This window comes from Oncorhynchus gorbuscha, linkage group LG07 (genome assembly GCF_021184085.1).
Source record: "Oncorhynchus gorbuscha isolate QuinsamMale2020 ecotype Even-year linkage group LG07, OgorEven_v1.0, whole genome shotgun sequence".
Taxonomy (NCBI): Eukaryota; Metazoa; Chordata; class Actinopteri; order Salmoniformes; family Salmonidae; genus Oncorhynchus; species Oncorhynchus gorbuscha.
Window position 1 is genome coordinate 47,599,756 of NC_060179.1, and position 26,941 is coordinate 47,626,696.

General features: G+C 40.3%; 1 protein-coding gene across 1 annotated transcript in view; it reads left to right on the forward strand.

Annotated features, from left to right (window-relative positions):
* The window catches only part of LOC124039937 (pro-neuregulin-3, membrane-bound isoform-like), a 277,071-nt gene that overhangs the window by 93,824 nt on the left and 156,306 nt on the right, over positions 1-26,941 (forward strand). Inside the window, exon 2 of the mRNA XM_046356508.1 lies at positions 10,447-10,579. Coding sequence (XP_046212464.1) covers positions 10,447-10,579 — 133 coding nt within the window. The remainder of the gene's footprint in view (positions 1-10,446; positions 10,580-26,941) is intronic.

The following is a 26,941-nucleotide window of genomic DNA, read 5'->3' on the forward strand; positions in this document are numbered from 1 at the left end:
AAAATGTCCCACTAAAGCCAGAATGTTGCCTTCGCCATGGTGTTCTTGTCTTTGTAGAGCCTGTACATGTGGAACACATTAAGATCTGGACTGAGGTACTCTCGGTCCACATCCCCCCTCATCCTGAAATAATGGTTTGACAGTCATTGAAAGGGTCAAATATGCTGTTTGATGTCTTGTCTCACTGTCACGATCACTGTCCTCAAAGTCCCTGTCAAGGCGCAGCGTGCATGTAATTCCACATGTTTTAATCGTAGTGAAACCTTCACAAAAAAAAACAGGAAACCAGAAAGAGCCGCAACCGTGGCGCACACAAACATACACAGCAAATAAATATTTACCCATTAGGTGGAAAAAAGGTTGCCTAAGTATGATTCCCAATCAGAGACAACGATAGACATCTGCCTCTGATTGGGAACCACACTCGGCCAAAAACAAAGACATAGAAAACATAGAATGCCCACCCACACCCTGACCAAACCAAATAGAGAAATAAAACATCTCTCTAAGGTCAGGGTGTGACACTCACAGTGAGATGGATGTATGTGGTTTGGCCTGCAAAACAGAAACAGTCATTACTAACAATAGGAGATAACATTATGATCTGTAGACAAAATAATCAAAGAGCATATTGTGTTGGTAAAAAAGAGGCAAGAGACGGGGACAAACCAAATAACCCAAATAACCTATAAGGTCGCTTGTTAAGCTGTGGCCAATGGGAGAGTGAACCTGTTACCTATCATTCATCTTTTTATTCACTCATGTATTTATTGTGCTCTGAGATTGATTATCATATTGTATGACTTTAAAAAGAAATACATGAGCATACCTATTGCTATGCTTGGCTCTTCTGTCCTCTAACAGAGACCTAGCCTTAGTAGGCCTAACCTGCTCTCCCTGTTCTGCCTCTGACCCTTCACCTTGTCCTGACTCTATGCAACCAGTTTGTCTCGCACACGTCTTGCAGGTCTTGACTCACGGTTATCAAATCGAAGCATTCTTGACTCGTGTGTGATCGTGGAAGGGAGACGCTGCACATGCACTAGAAAGTTTTAGTTTTGTCTGAGTTTAATCAGTAGCTCACAATCTCAATTTCTCATTGTCTGTGTGTCTGTGGTTTTTATGCTGTGTAAATGATTATATAACTGCCTGGTCAAAAATGAGTAAGTTAGCATTAGCAAGTCCAATACAGCAAATAAAAGATAAACATCTTGTTAATCTACCCATCATGTCAGATATTTTAAATGTTTTACAGCGAAAACACAACATATATTTATGTTAGACCACCACCAAATCTAAAAAGAAACTCAGCCATTTTTTCCCAGACAAAGATAGTCACAAAAGCAGAATTAGAGATAAAATGAATCACTAACCTTTTGATAATCTTCATCAAATGACATGTTACACAATTCATTTATGTTTTGTTCGATAATATGCATATTTATATCCACAAATCTCAGTTAACATTGACGCCATGTTCAGAAAAGCCTCCAAAATATCCGGAGGAATTACAGAGAGCTACGCCAGATAACAGAAATACTCATCATAAACTTTGACTAAAGATACATGTTCTACATATAATTGAAGATACACTGGTTCTTAATACAACCGTTGTGTCAGATTTTTTTTAAACATTACGAAAAAAACCTACCAAGCAAAAATCTGAGACGGCGCTCAGACGTAAATATATTTCTCCGCCATGTTGGGGTCAATAGAAATGCGACATTACATAATAAATATTCCCTTACCTTTGATGATCTTTCATCAGAATGCAGTGCAAGGAGTCCTAGTTCCACAATAAATCGTTGTTTTGTTCCATAATGTCCAATACTAGTGTCCAGTTAGCTGCATTTGCAAGCACTTTCAGCTCACGTGCCCAAAAGCTGACGCTGGTCCAGGAGAACTCGGACGAAAACTTCAAAAATATATATTCCAGGTCGAATAAACTGGTCAAACTAAGTAGAGAACCAATCTTCAGGATGTTATTTTCATATATGTCCAATAACGTTCCAACCGGAGCATACGTTTTCATCTGCAGCCAAATGGAATGATGGTGAAGTTGTGGGTAAGTATTTATTTTCTGTGTGTGTTCGTGTGCGCCACGTTTGCGTCTTTCTGTTTCTGTATCCTGTTTTTTTGTAGTTAGTTGGGGATAGTTGACTTGTTAGTGGCCTGTATAGCCAGAGTAAGCTTCACAATCATTTGGTTGCTTCTTGTTTTTGTTGGCAACATTCAAACAAAACAAAATGTATGCTCACCACGCTGCACCTTGGTCCGGTCATTTCTCTGATGACGTTCGTGACATTAAATATTAAATTATCTGGCAGCAGCTCTGGTGGACAGTCTTGCAGTAAGCATGCCCATTTCAATCTGCCTAAAAACTTGAGACATATGTGACATTGTGTTGTGGAAAAACTGCACATTTTAGAGTGGTCTTTTATTTTCCCCAGCACAAGGTCCACCTGTTTATTGATCATGCTGTTTAATCAGCTTTTTTTATGCCACACCTGTCAGGTGGATGAATTTTCTTGGCGAAGGAGAAATGCTCACGAACAGGAATATAAACACATTTGCGCACAAAATTCTAGAGAAATAATCTTTTTGTGTGTATGAAACATTTCTGGGATCTTTTATTTCAGCTTATGAATTATGGGACCAACACTTTACATGTTGCATTTATATTTTTGTTCAGTATATTTACACATGCAAGGAAGTGCAGCATGTGAAAAAGTGTGATTGGGTATGTAAATCTGTGTACGTGTTTACAGTAAGTAGACTGTGTGTGTGTGTGTGTGTGTGTGTGTGTGTGTGTGTGTGTGTGTGTGTGTGTGTGTGTGTGTGTGTGTGTGTGTGTGTGTGTGTGTGTGTGTGTGTGTGTGTGTGTGTGTGTGTGTGTGTGTGTGTGTGTGTGTGTGTGTGTGTGTGTGTGTGTGTGTGTAACCTGCTGAGCCATACCTATAAATCACCCTGCTGCACTATCTAACCTCTCTAGGGTAGGTGAGACACTAACGTCCCACCATAACAACATCCGGTGAAACTGCAGAGAGCTAACATTCTAAATACACCATTTGTTATAGTAAACATTCTTGTAAATATATGTATTCTACATCATTTAAAAGATGAACGTCTTATTAATCCAGCCGCTGTGCCAGATTTCAAAAAGCCCTTACTTACCCAATCCGCCATAAAAATGCCAGACTACGGTTTGCAATTGCACATGGGGATAAAGATCGTACTTTTTGGAGAAATGTCCTCTGGTCTGATGAAACAAATATAGAACTGTTTGGCCATAATGACCATTGTTATGTTTGTGGGAAAAAGGGGGATGATTGCACCCCGAAGGTCACCATCCCAACTGTGAAACACGGGGGTGGCAGCATCATGTTGTAGGGGGGCTTTGCTGCAGGAGGTACTGGTGCACTTCACAAAATAGATGGCAGCATGAGGAAGGAAAATTAGGTGGATGTATTGCAGCAACATCTCAAGACCTCAGACAGGAAGTAAAGGCTTGGTTGCAAATGGGTTTTCCAAATGGACAATGACCCCAACCGTACTTTCAAAGTTGTGGCAAAATGGTTTTAGGACAACAAAGTCAAGGTAATGGAGTGGCCATCACAAAGCCCTGACTTCAATGCCATAGAACATTTGTGGGCAGAACTGAAAAAAAATGTGTTTGAGCAAGGGGACCTAGAAACCTGACTCAGTTACACCAGCTCTGTCAGGAGGAATGGGTCAAAATTCACCCAACTTATTGTGGGAATCTTGTGGAAGGCTACCCAAAATGTTTGACCCAAGTTAAACAATTTAAAGGCAATGCTACCAAATACTAACTGAGTGTATGTAAACTTCTGACCCACCGGGAATGTGTTTAAAGAAATAAAAGTGGAAATAAATTATTCTCTCTACTATTATTCTGACATTTCACATTCTTAAAATAAGGTGGTGATCCTAACTGACCTAGGACCCCAAATCTTTACTTGGATTAAATGTCAGGAATTGTGAAAAACTGAGTTAAAAAATACTTGGCTAAAGTGTATATAAACGTCCGACTTCAAATGTACGTGCCGAGGCTATATGACTGTGCTATCAACTTGATTATTAGCAGACACCACTTGCTTATATTCAGTCAACATATATATCTTAAGAATATAATTTAACATTTTCATTTCTCTTAGACGAAAATCATTTTAGTTTTAGTAAGTAATACTGACGAGTTAGTAACAAAAAAATAAGTGTATTGGTGCAGGACAGAGGAACAGCAAATCTTAGACTATTGTTCTAAATTCAATCACCATCCTCATCATTTAGTTGATTGAAATTCAATGTTGAAGTTGTGCACAATTATCAGTTTCTATTTGGTTTATATCGCCATTCACTGTCAGTTAGAGACACGTTAGCGCCTTGGGACCCAAAAGCATAATCAGTGCTCTAACTCCCCCTTGCACTGGCCTGCAGCAATGAAGCAGTGACACAGGGTACAGTACTAAACCACAAATTACCTCTAAATACAGCAGCATAATCTCAACACTTTTCGGTGGAGAAACCACTGTAGGCTTGATTACGAACAATGATAAGACTATAAGCCTATAAGGGGAGATGAGGGCTCTCAGAGTGTGGTGTCAGGAACATAACCTCTCACTCAACTTCAACAAAACAAAGAAGATGATCGTGGACTTCAGGATACAGCAGAGGGAGCACCCCCCCATCCACATTGACGGGACAAAAGTGAAGAAGGTGGAAAGTCTTAAAAACACCAAAACAAAGATGTCCAGAGTCCCTGCTCATCTGTGTGAACGTGCCTTAGGCATAATGCAAGAAGGCAGGAGGACTGCAGATGTGGCCATGGAAATAGATTGCAATGTCCGTACTGTGAGACACCTAAGACAGCACTACAGGAAGACAGGACAGACAGCTGATTGTCCTCACAGTGGCAGACCACATGTAACGACACCTGCACAGAATCGGTACATCCGAACATCACAGCTGCGGGACAGGTACAGGATGGTAACAACAACTGCCCGAGTTACACCAGGAACTCACCAGGAACGCAATGACCCTCCAGCATGACAATGCCACCAGCCATACTGTTCGTTCTGTGTGTAATTTCCTGCAGGACAGGAATATCAGTGTTCTGCCATGGCCAGCAAAGATCCTGGATCTCAATCCCATTGAGCACGTCTGGGACCTGTTGGAGGGTGAGGGCTAGGGCCATTCCCCCCAGAAATGTCAGAAAACTGGCAAATCTGGTGCACTCCATGAGGAGGACTGCAGTACTTAATGCAGTACTTAATGCAGGTGGTGGCCACACCAGATACCGACTGTTACTTTTGATTTGACACCTCCTTTGTTCAGGGACACATTATTCCATTTCTGTTAGTCACATGTCTGTGGAACTTGTTCAGTTTGTGTCTTACTTGTTGCATTCTATGTTCGTACAAATATTTAAATTTGTTGAAAATAAACACAGTTAACAGTGAGAGGATGTTTCTTTTTTTGCTGAGTTTAGCGTGATGACAGTGGCCAATTTTACTTACTTTTGTTGTTCTTAATAGAGACGGCTAGAAGAGCCTGGAGTCATATTAGATTGTGTAGAATAGCATGAAATGGGGGGGACTTCAGACCCCCATGCCAAGCTATGTCCCCCTCTGCAAATAGCACTGCTGTGTCACTTAAAAAGTCATAGTCAATCGATCAATAATATAATAATACTCAGCAAAAATATAAAATGTATTTGCAATATGTAGAATCTATGAGAATAGAAAGGTTCAGAACTTTTAAGACACATCGCAGCACAGTTGAAAAATATATTCGAAATAGAAATCAAAACTGGAAATTGTTCAGAGACTTTTGGGAGGTGTTAATTGGAGCTGAAGGATGGGACTAAAAACAGACAAAATAATTAATGTATAATATACTGTGCCCGTAAAATGTTATATTATATGTATAAATTGGAAGTACAGTGAGGGAAAAAAGTATTTGATCCCCTACTGATTTTGTACGTTTGCCCACTGACAAAAAAATGATCAGTCTATAATTGTAATGGTAGGTTTATTTGAACAGTGAGATAGAGAATAACAACAAAAAAAAACGAAAAACGCATGTCAAAAATTTTATAAATTGATTTGCATTTTAATGAGGGAAATAAGTATTTGACCCCTCTACAAAACATGACTTACAACTTGGTGGCAAAACCCTTGTTGGGCAATCACAGAGGTCAGACGTTTCTTGTAGTCGGCCACCAGGTTTGCACACATCTCAGGAGGGATTTTGTCCCACTCCTCTTTGCAGATCTTCTCCAAGTCATTAAGGTTTCGAGGCTGTCGTTTGGCAACTCAAACCTTCAGCTCCCTGCACAGATTTTCTATGGGATTAAGGTCTGGAGTCTGGCTAGGCTACTCCAGGACGTTAATGTGCTTCTTCTTGAGCCTGGCTGAGGAAAGGATGTTCTCACCCAAGATTTGACGGTACATGGCCCCGTCCATCATCCCTTTAATGTGTTGAAGTTGTCCTGTCCCCTTGGCAGAAAAACACCCCCAAAGCAAAATGTTTCCACCTCCATGTTTGACGGTGGGGATGGTGTTCTAAGGGTCATAGGCAGCAATCCTCCTCCTCCAAACACGGCGAGTTGAGTTGATGCCAAAGACTTCCATTTTGGTCTCATCTGACCACAACACTTTCACCCAGTTGTCCTCTGAATCATTCAGGTGTTCATTGGCAAACTTCAGACGGGCATGTATATGTGCTTTCTTGAGCAGTGGGACCTTGCGGGCGCTGCAGGATTTCAGTCCTTCATGGCGTAGTGTCTTACCAATTGTTTTCTTGGTGACTGTGGTCCCAGCTGCCTTGAGATCATTGACAAGATCCTCCCGTGTAGTTCTGGGCTGATTCCTCACTGCTCTCATGAGCATTGCAACTCCATGAGGTGAGATCTTGCATGGAGCCCCAGGCCGAGGGAGATTGACAGTTCTTTTGGGTTTCTTCCATTTGCTAATAATCACACTAACTGTTGTCACCTTCTCACCAAGCTGCTTGGCGATGGTCTTGTAGCCCATTCCAGCCTTGTGTAGGTCTACAATCTTGTCTCTGACATCCTTGGAGAGTTATTTGGTCTTGGCCATGGTGGAGAGTTTGGAATCTGATTGATTGATTGCTTCTGTGGACAGGTGTCTTTTATACAGGTAACAAACTGAGATTAGGAGAACTCCCTTTAAGAGTGTGCTCCTAATCTCAGCTCGTTTCCTGTATAAAAGACACCTGGGAGCCAGAAATCTTTCTGATTGAGATGGGGTCAAATACTTATTTCCCTCATTAAAATGCAAATCAATTCATAACATTTTTGACATGCGTTGTTGTTGTTATTCTGTCTCTCACTGGTCAAATAAACCTACCATTAAAATTATAAACGGATAATTTCTTTGTCAGTGGGCAAACGTACAAAATCAGCAGGGGATCAAATACTTTTTTCCTGATCAAATACTGTATAAGCCTGTGTTGTTGCCCAATAGTTTACATCAATTAGGGGAGGAATGGTAGGGTTAAGGGAAAAGAAAGCAAAATATATAAACAGGGGATTTACAGAAAAATATATGGGGGATTGTAAATATTTTATGTAACTAGGCCAGTTAAGAACAAATTCTTATATTACAATAACGGCCTACCCCGGCCAAACCCTCCCCTAACCTCGGACAACGCTGGGCCAATTGTTCTCCGCCCTATGGGACTCCCGATCACAGCCGGTTGTGATATGGCCTGAGATCGAACAGGTGTCTGTAGTGATGCCTTTAGCACTGAGATGCAGTGCCTTGGACTGCTGCGTCACTCGGGAGCCAATGGAAGCCACAACCTATCTGCAATTTTAAAGCTGATCTAACCCTCCCCCCCAAAAAATAAACATATGTATTTTTGCACCCCCCCCCACACACACACACACTTCGAAAACCAAAGATGTGACCCTCGGTATATGTGTTCCGGTGGAAGCAGCTAAGACCACCCTAGACCACACAAATTGATGAATTTCAATGGGAGGTAAGGATTAAGTTGGTTCCATTGTGGCATTGTGGTTAAAAGGTTCCTCTTAAACCTTTGATATGTACCAACGGAAGGGTGTGATCATTCTACAGTGGTCCCTGCAGCGTACCCTCAAACCGGTGTGATTAGAACGCTTATTTATAATGTCTAGTTTTGATTGACGCGACAAGTAACATTTGAGCTAGCCACAATGTTTTTTACTGAAACATTTTGCACAAACACAGTCCTTACAAAGTCATGTCCAGTTCATTTTTGGATGCAGTGTTCAGACATTCACAGAAGTAGCTGTAACGGTTTTCTTCTGTGGATGAAGGATCGGACCAAAGCGCAGCGTGGTTAGAGATCAACATGTTTAATAAAGACCATAAACGTGAACACTACAAAATACCAAAACAACAAATGTGAAAAACCGAAACAGTTCCTTTTTTTCAAATATCTATTCGATAATATATCCACCGGGACAATTGGTTTTTCAGTAGGACCAATTGGAATAATGGCTACCTCTGTATTTTACGCGAGAATCACTCTGAGAGCATCAGGTGACCACTTGCACAATGTAGCCACTTACGGGTATTCTTCAACATAAAGGCTTTTGCCTGCAATATCAGTTCTGTTATAGTCAAAGACAATATTTTTACAGTTTTGGAAACTTTAGTGTTTCTATCCTAAGCTGTCAATTATATGCATATTCTTGCATCTTGTCCTGACAAAATATCCCGTTTACTACGGGAACGTTAATTTTCCCAAAATGAAAATACTGCCCTCTAGTCACAAAAGGTTAAATTGTATAGTTCATTTACGTATTAGGGTACCTAAGGTTTGAATATAAACATTTTTTGACTTGTTTGGAAAAGTTTATTAGTAACGTTTGGGATTCATTTTGTATGCATTTTGATGGAGGGAAACTGGGTGGATTATTGACTAAAGCGCCAGCTAAACTGAGTTTTTATGGATATAAAGGACATTATCGAACAAAAGGACCATTTGTGATGTAACTGGGACCTTTTGGAGTGCCAACAGAAGATGATCCTCAAAGGTAAGGCATTTTTTATATCGCTATTTTTTACTTTCGTGTCACACCTGCCAGGTTGAAATATGTTTTTCATGGTTTTGTAGACGGGGCGCTGTCCTCAGATAAATGCATGGTGTGCTTTCGCCGTAAAGCCTTTTTGAAATCTGACTCAGCGGCTGGATTAACAAGAAGTTAAGCTTTTATTTCGATGTATTACACTTTGATTTTATGAAAGTTAAATATTGATAATTCTGTAGTTTGAATTTCACGCTCTGCAATTTCACCCGATGTTGGCAGCTAGCGCAGATAAGAGGTGTTGGAGGTGGAACTGAGTTGGGAGCAGTCAAATCAATGAGCAGCTGCTCTTGCATCATTGTCACAAAGTCCCACCCGCTCCACTCATGTTAGAAGGTCAGTGTGAGAGAGTTTAGGCTATATAGAAATAATTACACTCAACTTGAAAAATCATTAAACTTAACATTGAGGATTTCTATCATCCTAACCGAGGTGTAGACTACATCTCATATTCTAGTGTTCAACTTGTAAACAAGCCTGCATGGGATTTCTGTTCATGTGACTCCATACAGCCAATGGCAATGTCCACTTTCCATATAATGCTGAGAGCCACTTGTGGATTTGACAGCTGTAATTCAGTTCCACCTCCAACACCTACGACAAAACAACTGCTAATTTTTAACCAAAACACATTTTTTTTTGTGGAGTATCCATATTGTTGATGTGCTATACATCAAATGTTTGCATTATTCTGATAATCTGTATATCAAAGCCTCCTTAGTGAACAAATAATGATTTCCCATTCAACAAATGAATACTGAGTTGATGCAGACAGGATTGTTCATGTATCTGTGTCTCTCCTTACTACAGTTGGTGTCAACAACGTTGATGATTAACAGGAAGGAGTGGAGAGAGACTGCAGTGTCTACTTAGTTCCTCTCCATTAACCTATTGATTCTGACCGGCCGTATTGTGACACCTGCTACTGAATATTATTCATATCAACGTAGCACCATAAGCTCCCAAGTAGACTTGTCAGTGTGTATGGAAGCTGCATGTATGATGCATGTTTAATGATATAGTCCATGATCATAGGGCCAAGATACTTGTCTAAACATTTAAAAAAATCTTTACTGTTCATACAATTAGCCAAATCAAGAAATAATAAAGTACTCCTGGCAGAAATACAGTAGCATAGAATTGCAGTCTTTTTTGCTCATTTTGGGCACATCTCTCTCTCTCTCTCCCTCTCCCCCTCTCTGTTGTCTTTCTTTCTTAATAAACAAATGTTGTCGTTTTTGCTGTGGTTCTGAAGTGTATACGTTACCCAAAGCAAATTGCCTCTTTGTGACAACCAGTAACATCTCTCTTTCTCTCGCTCCTTTTCACAGTGGCTCCCACATCCCCTGGTCTGCGTTCAGATGTCTTCAAGTCATGCATCGATGACAAGGACCTGGCCTTCTGCCTCAATGAGGGCGAGTGCTCCATCATTGAGACAGTAGCAGGAGTACACAGGCACTGCAGGTGAGTCTCTATGTGTGTGTGTGTGTGTGTGTGTGTGTGTGTGTGTGTGTGTGTGTGTGTGTGTGTGTGTGTGTGTGTGTGTGTGTGTGTGTGTGTGTGTGTGTGTGTGTGTGTGTGTGTGTGTGTGTGTGTGTGTGTGTGTGTGTGTGTGTGTGTGTGTGTGTGTGTGTGTGTGTGTGTGTGTGTGGTTGCACGTGTGAGGGTTGTGTGATGTGTCTGTCTGTGTGTGCGTTAATGTGGTAGAAAAATCAGCTCTTGTAGTTGAGAACTGTTAAACATTCACCCAGAGTTTATTCAATAGTGACCTGTGCAGGGGAGTCCAGGATTGGACTCTCTTAGACACAAATACATTTTAATTTAGGAATATGTGGTTTAGATCAGTATTCTCTATTATTGGCAAGCTTATCTATCATATAAGACATACATATACTGTAGGTATCCAAGTGATATTCACCGCCCCCCTCCTCCTCATACTCCCCTACCTCAAATCCAGATTTGTCCGGTTCTAGTTCAACTTGGATAATAGCTTTAAAGCACACAGTACAGTTGTCTAACACAATTGTCATTAAGCTTAATTTTTCCTTCACAATTCCCCCTTTTGTGCTATGGAGACTTACATAAGCACAACTATACCAGCAATCAATCAAAGGGAAACGTTATCTTCTCTATCTCCAATCAGAGGCTTCAGAAATTTGCGTTACTAACAATGAAAATAAGAAACATAATTTACAAGGATTTAAGGGAGTACAGGGTTTACCTTTGCAAATGTGACAATCACTCCTTTGACAAAGGGCACAATCATATTGGTCGACATGGTGGTAATGACCATTCTCTCTGGATCTCCTGGCCCTGCTTCACTGGACTCTAGTAATATAAACAGGGCCAGGCATGATACCAGTCCTAGATTTACTGCAGTGCCTTTACCGCTTTCCATCAGAAGTCATCTCAGGTTCCTCTGGCTCTGGGACTCTTGCAGTGGGAGGCATGGAGCCAAGCATTTTGACCCTGGTACTTCACTGCAGTCTGGGTGGTCAGCAGAATCTGGAACAATCCCTTCCACCTGGGCTCCAAGGGCCCGTCTCAAAAGTGCTGCTTGATCAAGACCCAGTTGCAAGGAATGGTGTGGCTGTTCTCCTAAAGCGGTCTGGGATGGTACTACCTGCAGTCCCATCTCAGCAGTTTTTTTCAAAAAGTTTGTAGGGAGTGTGCAAATGTTGCACTCTGCGTAATGCTTTGTTCAGGGAATTTCACCGTGAGGCCAATGCTGACTTTAAAACAGTTACAGAGTTTAATGGCTGTGTTAGGAGAAAACTGAGGATGGTTCAACAACATTGTAGTTACTCCACAATACTATCCTAATTGACAAGGTGAAAAGAAGGAAGCCTATACAGAATACAAAATATTCCAAAATATGCATCCTGTTTGTAACAAGGCACTACATTTAAAAAAATGTTGCAAAGCAATTCACTTTTTGTCCTGAATACTAAGTTTTACGTTTGTGGCAAATCCAATACAACACATTACTGAGTACCACTCTCCACATTTTGGCTGCATCATGTAATGGGTATGCTTGTAAATATTAAGGACGGGGAAGTTTTTCCGGTTAAAAAGAAATGGAATGGAGCTAAGCATAGGCAAAATCATAGAGGAAACACTGGTTGCTTTCCACCAGACAGCAGGACAATAGCCTAAAACACAAGGCCACATCTAAACTGGAGTTGCTTACCAAGAAAACAGTGAATGTTCCTGAGTGGCTAAGTTACAGTTTTGACTTAAATCTACTCATAAAACTATGGCAAGACCTGAGGATGGTTGGCTAGGAATGATCAACAACCAATTTGACAGAGGTTGAAGAATTTAGAAATGAATAATGGACAAATGTTGCACAATCCAGGTGTGGAAAGGTCCTAGAGACTTAGTCAGAAAGAAAACACAGCTATAATCGCTGCCAAAAGTGATTCTAACATGTATTGACTCGGGGGTGTAAATACTTATGTAAATTATATATTTCTGTATTTCATTTTCAATAAATCTGCAAACACTTTGTCATTATGGGATATTGTGTGGAGATGGGTAAGAAAAACAATCAATTTAAATATGTGTCCAAAAAAAGTATGCTGTGCTCGGGCTGAACTAGGAAACTCAAAAAATATCTAACTGGGAAACCGGTTGGAGTGTCATGCTTGCAGAGTTGTGAGAAATTCGTATTTCTGTTGAATGTTGTGGCTATGCAAAATCACTGGATGTTTTTGGAACTAGTGAATGTAACGTGCCAATGTAAATTCATATTTTGATAAATATGAACTTTATCAAACGAAACATACATGTATTGTGTAACATGAAGTCCTATGAGTGTCATCTGATGAAGATGATCAAAGGTTAGTGATTAATTGTATCTCTATTTGTGGTTTTTGTGACTCTGAACTGAACTAAATGACTATTGCCCCGTAGCAATCACTTCTGTCATCATGAAGTGCTTTGAGAGGCTAGTTAAGGATCATATCACCTAGACCCACTTCAATTTGCTTACTTCCCCCAATAGATCCACAGATGATGCGATTGCCATCACACTGCACACTGCTCTATCCCTTCTGGATAAGAGGAATAACTATGTAAGAATGCTGTTCATTGACTATAGCTCAGCATTCAACACGATAGTACCCTCCAAACTCATCATTAAGTTCGGGCCCTGGGTTTGAACCCCGCCTGTGCAACTGGATCTTGGACTTCCTGATGGGCCACCCCCAGGTAGTGAAGGTAGGAAACAACACCGCTACTTTGCTGATCGGCCCCACAAGGGTGCGTACTCAGCCCTCTCCTGTACTCCCTGTTCACCCATGACTGAATGGCTACCCATGCTTCCAATTCAATCATCAAGTTTGCAGATGACACAGCGGTAGTAGGCCTGATTACCAACAATGACGAGACAGCCTACAGGGAAGAGGTGAGGGCCCTGGGAGAGTGGTGCCAGGAAAAAACCTCTCACTCAACATCAACAAAACAAAGTAGCTGATCGTGGACTTCAGGAAACAGCAGAGGGAGTACGCCCCTATCCACATCAGCTTGACCACAGTGGAGGCTGAAGAAATTTGTCTTGGCCCATAAAACCTTCTAACTTTTACAGATGCACAATTGAGAACATCATGTCGGGCTGTATCACCACCTGTTAAGGTAACTGCACCGCCCACAACCGCAGGGCTCTCTAGAGGGTGGTGCGGTCTGGCCAATGCTTCACCATGGGCATACTACCTGCCCTCTAGGACACCTACAGCAACGGATGTCACAAGAAGGCTTAAAAGATCATAAAGGGCATCCACCACCCGAGCCACGGCCTATTCCCCCCGCTATCATCCAGAAGGCGATGTCAGCATAGGTGGGACAGAGAGACTGCAAAAACCTTCTATCTCAAGGCCATCTTGCACCCAGTTACGCTATCCTGCAGCTTAGAGGCTGCTGCCCTACAGTGGTTCCTCCTTTAAAAGTTGTGAACTTACACCGCAGGGCTTAGAGGTACCCAGCGCCACGGCTTCATTGCTCCAGACCACCACAAGGGGGAGTTAGAGCACTCATTATGCATCTGGGTCACAAGGTTTTTATATGACCAATCATATCATGTGGGTCCAATGACGAATTTGATGCGAGCCACCCGCCCCTGGTGACATTCTTCAGCAAAGATGGCTGACAAAACATTACAGTGGAAGCAAATACAACGTCATAACGAGTCAAGTAAAAAATGTACATTTGAGATGAATATGTTAGGTAACCTCTTAAGACTTGGCCTCAATTACTGCCCCCTTTGGAGGAAGTGCGTGCCCATAGTAAACTGAAAATATTTTTTCCCAAAATTGCTAATATATGCATATAATAATTCTTATTGAATAGAAAACACTCTAAAGTTTCTAAAACCGTTTAAATTATGTCTGTATGTAAAGCAGAACTCTCAGGGCAGCCTTTCTCCCAAACTCTCTCTTGTCAAGAGAAAAGTTGGGTCAACTTTGACGTCATCGCCCCCACCCTTCCCAGGCAGCTACCGATCTGGGAACTGTATGTATGTGTTCAGCGCGATGCCTGCTTTCAAATGCCGCGTTCATTGTGAGAATCTCGCGAGCCCTCGTCGTTTGGTGGGCGAAAATGTTCGGGTCACTCTCAAATACATGCACTCTATTGCGCGCGGCCGATTTGGGGCACACTCTTTTCCAAGAAACACCAATTGAAGGCGGTTTGTCTGTTCGCGCTGATCATTGTTTTACATGTTAAAAACATCATAAAGCTCGATTCTGCACATAGTTTGACCAGTTTAGTCGACATATAATATGTAAATTTGAAGTTTTGATGCGCAAGAGTGTGGGACCAGAAGTCATTTTGGGTGCATTTCAGCTGAAGCTGTTAGCATATGCTAATACAGAGACACACAACGTGAAACCAAACGATGTATTGGGTAAGTATGACTCCTTCTACGTCTTCTGATCGAAGAACATCAAAGGTAAGGGAATATTTACGTGGTTATTTTGGGTTTCTGTGGACTCCAAACGTAGAGGAGACATACTGCTAATATCTGAGCGCCGTCTCATTGTATAGCCAGTGAACAAATTCTGTAACGTTAAAAATAAATGTAATACAGCGGTTGCATTAAGAAGAAGTGTATCTTTGTAACTATATGTAGAACATGTATATTTAGTCATGTTTATTGCTTGTTATCTGACGTTATCTGTCGGAGCTATCATCATTTCTCCGGACATTTGAGTAGCATTTTTTTAAATGTCGTCATTGTAAACAGAGATTTATGGATATAAATGGCATATTATTGAAAAAAAAAATGTATTGTGTAACATGTACTATTACTGTCATCTGATGAAGATTTTCAAAAGGTTAGTGAAAGATTTATTTTTTAATCCTGCTTTTATAATTTTATATTTTCTGGGACAAAATGGCTGCCTCTCGTCTTTTGTTTCGGTGGTGGTCTAATATAAATATGTGCTATGTTTTCGCCGTAAAACATTTTAGAAATCTGACTTGCTGGGTAGATGAACAAGGTGTTTATCTTTCATTTGAGCTATTGGACTTGTTAATGTGTGGAGGTTAAATATTTCTAAGAATATTTTTTTGCATTTTGGGTTATGGTAATGAGCTTGAGCCGTAGTCACGATCCCGGATCCGGGATGAGTCGCCGCAAGAAGTTAATGTAGAGACAAATGATTGTGCAGATTTTTTTGTCACAAAGTTTATTTACCAAAATCGCTATTTAGCAAGTTAGCTGGCGTTATGACGTGAGTATGACATTGTAATTCGTGTTGTTTAATGTTTTACTGACTGTCACGGTTGTCGTAGGAATGGGACCAAGGTGCAAGAACGGGACCAAGGCGCAGCGGATGTTGAGTTCCACATATTTATTGCAAAGTGAAACTTAAAGAAAAAACAATAAATCAATCAACGAACAACTAAACGTGACTCTGTGGTGCACATGCACAAACAAAACAATATCCTACCAACAGGTGGGAGATATCTACTTAACTTCTTGCGATTCCAAACCCGTATCCGGGAGCGTAATCATAGCCTCAAGCTCATTACCATAACGCAACGTTTCCTATTCATGAAAATCGCAAATGAAATGAAATAAATATTGAAACACAAGCTTAGCCTTTTGTTAACAACACTGTCATCTCAGATTTTCAAAATATACTTTTCAACCAAAGCTACACAAGCATTTGTGTAAGAGTATTGATAGCCTAGAATAGCATTAAGCCTAGCATTCAGCAGGCAACATTTTCACAAAAACAAGAAAAGCATTCAAATAAAATAATTTACCTTTGACGAACTTCGGATGTTTTCAATGACGAGACTCTCAGTTAGATAGCAAATGTTCATTTTTTCCAAAAATATTATTTGTGTAAGAGAAATAGCTCCGTTTTGTTCATCACATTTGGCTAAGAAAAAAAACCCGAAAATGCGGGTCACTACAACGCCAAACTGTTTTCCAAATTAGCTCCATAATATCGACAGAAACATGGCAAACGTTGTTTAGAATCAATCCTCAAGGTGTTTTTCACAATTCTATTCGATGAAAAATAATTAGTGGCAGTTGGTTTCTCATCAGAGGCAAACGGAAAAATACTGCAGCTGGAGATTACGCGATAATTGCGACGGAGGACACCAAGCGACCACTTGGTAGATGTAGTCTCTTATGGTTAATCTTCCAGTGATATGCCTACAAATACGTCACAATGTTGCAGACACCTTGGGGAAAACGTGGAAAACGTAAGCTGACTCTTAGCTCCTCCACAGCCATATAAGGAGTCATTGCCATGAGGCGGTTTCAAAAAATGCGGCACTTCCTGATTGGATTTTTATCTGGGTTGTTTCTGTAACATCCATTCTGTGGCACTCACTGACAATATCTTTGCAGTTTTGGAAACGTCAGAGTGTTTTCTTTCCAAAGCTGTCAATTATATGCATAGTCGAGCATCTTTTTGTGACAAAATATATTGTTTAAAACGGGAACGTTTTTCATCCCAAAATTAAAATAGCTCCGCCTAGTTATAAAAGGTTAAATATGATCCCCAATTAGAGACAACAATTACCAGCTGCTTCTAATTGGGAATCATACAAAACACCAACATAGAAATTATAAACTAGAATACCCCCTAGTCACACCCTGACCTACTACACCATAGAGAGACAAGGGTCTCTATGGTCAGGGCGTGACAGGGACTCCTGAGAGAACCAGTAAACCAGGCTGTCATCTTGAGAAACAGTGGATGTAAAGAATCTAGCTCGCTAAAGCATTTACTACAAATGGAATGTACAATTGTGTAAGATTGCCTTGCCGTGCATTGTAGCTGAAGTGACTTAACTAGCTAAATAGTTACTTGCTTATTGTGTTAGTGGAGGATAAAAATAACTCAAATCAAATCAAATTTTATTTGTCACATACACATGGTTAGCAGATGTTAATGCGAGTGTAGCGAAATGCTTGTGCTTCTAGTTCCGACAATGCAGTGATAACCAACAAGTAATCTAACTAACAATTCCAAAACTACTGTCTTATACACAGTGTAAGGGGATAAAGAATATGTATATAAGGATATATGAATGAGTGATGGTACAGAGCAGCATACAGTAGATGGTATCGAGTACAGTATATACATATGAGATAAGTATGTAGACAAAGTAAACAAAGTGGCATAGTTAAAGTGGCTAGTGATACATGTATTACATAAGGATGCAGTCGAAGATGTAGAGTACAGTATATACGTATGCATATGAGATGAATAATGTAGGGTAAGTAACATTATATAAGGTAGCATTGTTTAAAGTGGCTAGTGATATATTTACATAATTTCCCATCAATTCCCATTATTAGAGTGGCTGGAGTTGGGTCAGTGTCAATGACAGTGTGTTGGCAGCAGCCACTCAATGTTAGTGGTGGCTGTTTAACAGTCTGATGGCCTTGAGATAGAAGCTGTTTTTCAGTCTCTCGGTCCCAGCTTTGATGCACCTGTACTGACCTCGCCTTCTGGATGATAGCGGGGTGAACAGGCAGTGGCTCGGGTGGTTGATGTCCTTGATGATCTTTATGGCCTTCCTGTAACATCGGGTGGTGTAGGTGTCCTGGAGGGCAGGTAGTTTGCCCCCGGTGATGCGTTGTGCAGACCTCACTACCCTCTGGAGAGCTTTACGGTTGAGGGCGAAGCAGTTGCCGTACCAGGCGGTGATACAGCCCGCCAGGATGCTCTCGATTGTGCATCTGTAGAAGTTTGTGAGTCCTTTTGGTGACAAGCCGAATTTCTTCAGCCTCCTGAGGTTCACGACGCTGTCAGTGTGAGTGGACCAATTCAGTTTGTCTGTGATGTGTATGCCGAGGAACGTAAAACTTGCTACCCTCTCCACTACTGTTCCATCGATGTGGATAGGGGGGTGTTCCCCCTGCTGTTTCCTGAAGTCCACAATCATCTCCTTAGTTTTGTTGACGTTGAGTGTGAGGTTATTTTCCTGACACCACACTCCGAGGGCCCTCACCTCCTCCCTGTAGGCCGTCTCGTCGTTGTTAGTAATCAAGCCTACCACTGTTGTGTCGTCTGCAAACTTGATGAATGAGTTGGAGGCGTGCGTGGCCACGCAGTCGTGGGTGAACAGGGAGTACAGGAGAGGGCTCAGAACGCACCCTTGTGGGGCCCCCGTGTTGAGGATCAGCGGGGAGGAGATGTTGTTGCCTACCCTCACCACCTGGGGGCGGTGTATGCCTATGGATGTGTAGCTAGCTACATTATGCAGCCAATCTGTGTATGGACCCTAAAATGTTAGGTTCAGAGCCAATCTATGAACCTCAGCTATCATAGTTGTTGAATCAACTTCAAGTCTGAATGGCATAAATTAAGCCTATAGATTGAGTAGAATATTATTACTTTATTGTGCCAAGGATACAAGTCCTATATACACATGTACTGTAGTTATTACCATGCATGAGATCCCCACATTGTAGCCTGTACATTGAATATATTCACTGATCATGTACTCTTCCTTGGCAAATGAAGGTGTGGTTCAGGTATGAATCTCTGTGACATTCTTTTTCAGTGATATCCAATACCATTTGTTGAATGATGCTGTGTCTGCATGTATGTATTAGAATTATACACTTCAACAGTGTTTACCACTCCTGCTCCTGGGACATCAATGATTACACATTGTAACTATGCAATAGACTAGATACATGATTTAAGTTAAGACTGAATTGTAATTCATGAATACAGAAAAAAATATGCATATCTAACTCCCTTTCTGCATTATTCTGAGAACACAGGATAGTATGAGATAATTAATTTAAACCAGTGGAGAATGTGAAACGCTTTAATGAAAGAAGTTCATTATCCAGGTGTTATAAATACATAAATGCATTACAATTATGATAATTGTAATATTATAAATGCAAGTTCAATCTGTACTTCAATGCACTTATAAAATGAGGAAGAAAGTCGAGGTGCGGAGAGAGCTGTAGAAGACGGAAAAAAAGGAAAGAGGTAAGAACAGAGGCAGACCGCATATGAATTACAGTGCTACCCTAATATTCTCTCAGTTCATCACAATTACATAGTGTCTTTAGCGGTGTCTCCTAACCAGCCATGGGCCCACAGTTGGCCCGAAGGTTATTGAAAAAAAGTCTTATGGCTGCAATCCCGTTAACCGGAGCGATATGACAACAGCCAGTCAAAGTGTAGGGCGCCATTTTCAAAACATCAAAAATCTCATAATTAACATTCCTCAAACATACGTGTATCTCATACCATTTTAAAGCTATTCTCGTTGTTAATGCCACCACAGTGTCCGATTACAAATATGCTTTACAGCAAAAGCACCACAAACGATTATGTTAGGTCACCACAGATAGCCAAAGAAAAACACAGACATTTCTTTTTCCAGCCAAAGAGAGGAGTTTCAAAAAGCACAAATAGAGATAAAATGAATCACTAACCTTTGATGATCTTCATCAGATGACACTAATAGGACTTCATGTTACACAATACATGTATGTTTTGTTTGATAAAGTTCATATTTATCAAAATATGAGTTTACATTGGCGCGTTACATTCACTTCCAAAAACATCCAGTGATTTTGCATAGCCACATCTTTCAACAGAAATACTCATCATAAATGTATATGATAATAAAAGTTATACACATGGAATTATAGATATACCTCTCCTTAACCTCTTGCTCCTACCTGGCACGCAGGCGTCCGATCTAGAGCTCTGGAAATGCAAATGCGCTACGCTAAATGCTAATAGTATTAGTTAAAATTCAAACGTTCATTAAAATACACATGCAGGGTATTGAATTAAAGCTACACTCGTTGTGAATCCAGGCAACAAGTCAGATTTCTAAAATGTTTTACGGCGAAAACATAGCACATATTTATGTCAAACCACCACCGCAGACATAGCTCATTAGCATAGCCAAGTAGGAAAAAATATGCAATCAACAAACGCAGGATTTTAAAAAAACAATTTCACTAACCTTTTGAAATCTTCATCAGATGATAGTAATATAACATGTTACACAGTACATTCATTTTTTTTTCAATAATCTGCAATATATATCCATAAATCTCTGTTTACAATGACGCATCGTTCAAAAAATGCTACTAAAATGTCAGGAGAAATGAAATAGCTCCGGCAGATAACGTCAGCTAACAAGGAATTAAACTTTGACTAAATATGCATGTTTTACATATGTATAGGAAGATACACTTCTTCTAAATGCAATCGCTGTGTTACATTTATTTTTAACGTTACAGGTAGCGTTCACTAGGCTATACTAGGAGTCGGCGCTCCAAATGTATCATTATGCCTCCTCTATCTTGGAGTCGATAGAAACCCAAAATTAACACATAAATATTCCCTTACCTTTGCTGTTCTTCCATCAAAAGACCTGGAAGGGATTATACTTACCAAAACAGCGTTTAGTTTTCAAGTCTGCGTCTTTCGGTTCTCAAAATAGCCACATTTCGGTCAAAATGTAGGCAAAATTCAAGTGGATACACACCAAAACGTCGAAAATATATATTATATGTCGAGTAAACTTGTCAAACTATGTTCATAATTAAGCTTTAACATGTTATAAAGGTGTACAGCAATTGTGACGACGAAGCGAAACATACACGTCTTTTAATCGATCCTGAAGAAAAGACTTCACCGGAGCAGAGCGCGCATAATCGTACACTTTTTTTTCACGTTCATACTCAACGTCTCGTGAGCGCGAGATTCTCACAATGAGAAGCCCCATTGAAAGCAGGCTTCGCGCTGAACACGTACAGACTGTTCCCAGAGCGGTAGTTGTTTGGGAAGGCGTATACGATGATGTCAAAGTTGGGCCAACTTTTTCCATGACAAGAGAGACTTTGGGAGAATGCATGCCCTGAGACTTCTGCTTTACATAGAGACAAAATTTAAACGGTTTTAGAAGCTTTAGAGTGTTTTCCATTCAATAATATTTTTTATATGCATATATTAGCAACTTTTGACAAAAATGTATCCTGTTTTATATGGGTACCCAATTCCTCCAGAAGGGGCAGTAAACAGGGGTAGACTTAACAGGTTAATGCAACCGCTGTGTATGATTTCAAAAAAACTTTACGGAATAAGCCAGCCATGCAATTATCTGAGACAGCGCTCAGAAACACATCACAATAGCCGCCATGTTGACGTCAACATAAACAAGAAATTACATGATAAATATTCCCTTACCTTTGATGATCTACATCAGAAAGCACTCCAGGAATCCCAGGTCCACAATAAATGTTTGTTTTGTTCGAAAATGTCCGTTATTTATGTCCAAATACCTTCTTTTGTTAGCGCGGTTGGTATTCATATCCAAACACTCAATCTGGGCAGCGTTACATCGGACAAAAACTTCCAAAAGTGATATTACAGGTCGGAGAAACATTTCAAACTAAGTACAGAATCAATCATTAAGATGTTTTTAACATATAGCTTCAATAAAGTTCCAACCTGAGAATTCCTTCTTGTCTACGTGAGCAATGGAACGCAAGTGAATACCATGAGGAATAAGCGTGATCAGAAAATGGCTGCTTGATAGACACATGATGCATTCTGCTATCATTCACTCCCACAACACCATCGCAGTTTCATTACAATTTCTATTGATGTTTGACATCTAGTGGAACCCCTAGGCAGTGCAACATCATTAATATCTCAAGGGGATTTCATTGGGGACTCTGGTGAATACATACAAAGCTCAGATTTCTCACTTCCTGTTTTAATTTATCCTCAGGATTTTGCCTGCCATATGAGTTCTGTTATACTCACAGACATCATTCAAACAGTTTTAGAAACTTTAGAGTGTTCTATATCCTATACTAATAATATGCATATATTAGAAGCTGAGACTGAGGAGCAGGCCGTTTACTTTGGGCAACTTATTCATCCAAGCTACTCAATACTGTCCCCCAGCCATAAGAAATAAAACTTCGCGCGCCAATCCCATTAACGGGATTGAATTGACAACACCCAGTGAAATAGCAGCGCGCCAAATACAAAAACAGAAATATTCATAATAATAATTCATAAATCATACAAGTGTTACACATCAGTTTAAAGATTAACTTCTTGTTAATCCAGCCACAGTGTCAGATTTTTAAAAGTATTTACGGCGAAATCAAATTATGTTATTATCTGAGGACAGCACCCCATCAAACAAACACATAAAAATCACATTTCAACCTGCCAGGCGCGACACAAAAGCCAGAAATAAGGATATAATTCATGCCTTACCTATGAAGATCTTCTGTTGGCACTCCAATATGTCCATTAAACATCACAAATGGTCCTTTTGTTCGTAAATTCCGTCGTTATATCCCCAAAATATCCATTTAATTGGCGCGTTTGAGTCAGAAAATACACCGGTTCCAACTCGCGCAACATGACTGCAAAGTATCTAATAAGTTACCTGTAAACTTGATCCAAATGTTTCAAACAACTTTCCTGATTCAACTTTAGGTAATTTTTAAACTTAAATAAAATTGAAGACGGAATAAAATGTGTTCAATACCGGACGAAAACAAAGTGGAACCACAACAGTACACTTGGCTTGACTCTCAGAAAGGAAATGGGTACTTCTTCATTTCTCAAAGGAAAAACATCAACCAATTTCTAAAGACTGTTGACATCTAGTGGAAGTGATTGAAACTGCAAGCAAGTGCCTTAGAAATCTTGATCCACAAAGAAAATCTATTGAAAAGAAAGTGACCTAAAAAAAAAATCCTGGATGGTTTGTCCTTTGGGTTTCGCCTGCCAAATAAGTTCTGTTATACTCACAGGCATAATTATAACTGTTTTCGAAACTCTAGAGCAGGGGTGTCAAACATACGGCCCGCGGGCCGGAACCGGCCCCAAGGAGGTTCGATCAGGCCCGCAGGATAATTTGAAAGTGGAAAAAATGCATAAAAGACATGGAATTAATATTTTTAATTCGCTGCAATTCATGGATTATCCGCTAAGGGGCGCACTCTTTCCATCAGAGTAGAAGACAAGCCGCATCACTGAGACAGACTGAAAACAGCAGACGGTATCAATGCGCCATCTGCTGCTTGTTACGACGTTGTTAATACCTTGGTCTCTACCTCTCCGCTACACCCTCATTAGCCAAAATGTCGTTATCCAAACGGAGAAAAGTAGATAAGGAGTGTAGAATTTTCAAAGAAAAATGGACCACGTCCTATTTATTTACAGAGATGCACGGAAAACCTTTGTGCTTGGTGTGTTTGCAACAAGTTTCGGTATTGAAGGAATATAATATTCGACGCCACTACGAGACTCATCACAGCGAAAAATATGACGGCTTGCAAGGACAACTGAGAAGAGATAAGATTAACGAATTGCTGGCGGGTCTGAGGAAACAGCAGTCAACTTTCATCCAGAGCCGAGAAGTCAGTGAAGCAGCGGTAAAAGACAGCTACCTAATTGCTAGCAAAATAGCATTAGCATCGAAGCCGTATTCAGTTTTTCGCTCACCTTTCACAGTTAAAGCTTCTGATGTCATGTTTTGTCTTATATTGTCTTGTCATTTTGCTTTTCCTTCTGTTCGTTTTCCCCCTGCTGGTCTTTTTAGGTTCGTTCCCCTTTTTCTCTCTCCCTTCCTCTCTCTCTTCTCTCTATTGTTCCGTTCCTGCTCCCAGCTGTTCCTATTCAAATCAAATCAAATCAAATCAAATTTATTTATATAGCCCTTCGTACATCAGCTGATATCTCAAAGTGCTGTACAGAAACCCAGCCTAAAACCCCAAACAGCAAACAATGCAGGTGTAAAAGCATTTAGTCTTCCCACACCTGTTCCCTATCTTTTCCCCTGATTAGAGTCCCTATTTCTCCCCTTGTTTTCCGTTTCTGCCCTGTCGGATCCTTGTATATTGTTCACCGTGCTGTGTCTTTGTATCGCCCTGTCGTGTCGTGTTTCCCTCAGATGCTGCGTGGTGAGCAGGTGTCTGAGTCTGCTACGGTCAAGTGCCTTCCCGAGGCAACCTGCAGTTTATTATCGAGTCTCCAGTCAGTTCTCGTGATTACGAGTGAAATTGTTTTTATGCTTTATTTACCGCTCCGATTTGTCTAGGAGTATTGCTATTTCCTTAAACTGGATTAAAGACTGAGGCTGATGAGGCTTTTGGGTCCTCATTCACCAGCATAACATCTGATCTGCCGGTCGAAATTCAGCTAGAGATAATTGATTTGCAGTGTGATGCAGATTTGAAGGGCAAATTTGCCTCTGTAGGTCTGGACAGATTTTTATCAGTATCTACTACCAGGGTACCCCAAATTAACAGCCCTGGCTGCTAAAATTTTGTGCATGTTTGGGACAACCTATCTTTGTGAAGAAATTTTCTCAGTGATGAATATCAATAAAACAAAAATGCGTTCAAGGCTCACAAACAAGCACTTAAATGACATTCTGAAAGTGACAGCTAGTCAGGACATGACACCTGGTGTTGATGCACTTGTACAGGCCAAAAGATGCCAAGTTTCAGGTACAAATACAAGTCCAGACTAGACTAACACCTTTAAAATGCTGCCTTAGATACTGTTTGCATTGAAAGAATACAGCTCTGTGAAGATGAATCCTTACTGTGGTGATTTAAAAAATGTGCACTTTAATGTTAGTCAGCAGCTTCAAAACAAAAGTTGTGTGATGGAATTCTACTGTTCATACAACTCCATAAATTTTCAGTATGTATTGTATGTGTATGTATGTTTCATGTATGAAGTTTACAGATTTACAGGCGAACACTTTCTTCATTACACATTTAAAATCATTTAAAATCACTCTCCTTAGTTTGTAAGGTGTACGCAGGGATAACATTTAGATTTGATATGCGTATGTGTAAGTGGTTTAAAAATTCCTTTCTTTAAAAGTCTCATTTAATCTTAAAGTGCATTACTATATGTTTCAGTACCAATTAAAGTTTTGTGCCTTTGTACAATCAGTGGGATCAGTTGCAATGCATATTTGTGAATGATAAAAGTAAATTGCACATTTGTCTAAGGAAATATGAGGTGTTTCATGAAATGTTTTGTAAAAGGATAGTTCATTAAATTTCAATATTTTCCTAATATTCTTGTGCTTCTTTACACCAAAACAAAGGAAAGACATGATATTTTGGTTATTTATAGCAGAGTATGGTATAATTTTAATGGTCCGGCCCACTTGACATCTCCCTAGGCCGTATGTGGCCCACGATGCGAAATGAGTTTGACACCCCTGCTCTAGAGTGTATTCTATCCAAATCCAAATATATGCATATCCTAGCTTCTGGGCCAGAGTAGCAGGCAGTTTACTTTTTACACTTTTCATCTGGACATTAAAATAGTACCCCCTAGCCTTAAGAAGTTTTAAGAGTGGGTGAGGTGGCGATGATGGGACTGTCCTCTCTCACATCAAAATATACCTACAGATGACAGACAGATGGATGGATAGAGAGAGAGCATGATTAAGCCTTGTTTTTTTTTATTCTAACACGGTCAGTCATCATAATCATCAGGAGGTGAAATGAAAAACTGACCTTGGATCATTAACGCTGGGACTACTACATGTCTATATGTATTTCAATGTAAAGCATCTCTTTAATAATACTTCCTGTTGACCTGACCAAGTGACCTCTCACCTGTGATCATGCTGTGCCCTTGTGTTAGCTAGTTGAGATGTGTGAGGGGTTCATCAACACAGCTGATATTAACTAGAGGATTTAAGGAGACGTGAGAGAGGGATGAAGTGAAGAAGAAAGACTGTTATTGTGTGTGTGTGTACCTGGTGTCCACACTAAGTGGCTACAGAGTACTTTATGCTAAAAAACAGACATGTGGACAAACAATAGAAGATAATGTCATTATTAGACATAAATACCACATGAAGCTTGATGATGACTTGATAATTTGAATCAGCTGTGTAGGGCTAAGGCAAAAACACAAATGTGTACAGGTGTTTGGAGCATTTCGATATGCCACAGCGGGTGAGGTGTCATATTCGCTTCTGTACTTAAAGGGTGATTATTCCAACTCTGTGAAATGCTGCAGATATGCCCGCAGACGAAGTAGGAACACATATCCCACACAGAAGAGGTGGATAGAATTCGACAGGTCAAGGTATCCTTCTTCCTCCAAACTGTGCATGTGAGAAAGGTTCCATGTACAACAAGACAGGCAGAGAGAAAGAGAGAGAAATGACACAGAACAGTTTAATTACCTCTGGTCATGGACAGAGGTAATTTTGCCAGCAAAAAAAGCTTCCATGGCATGTTCCTCTGACAGTGAACATCTGACAATATCTACATGTTCAACCCCTTGATCAGCTCGCACTCTGAAA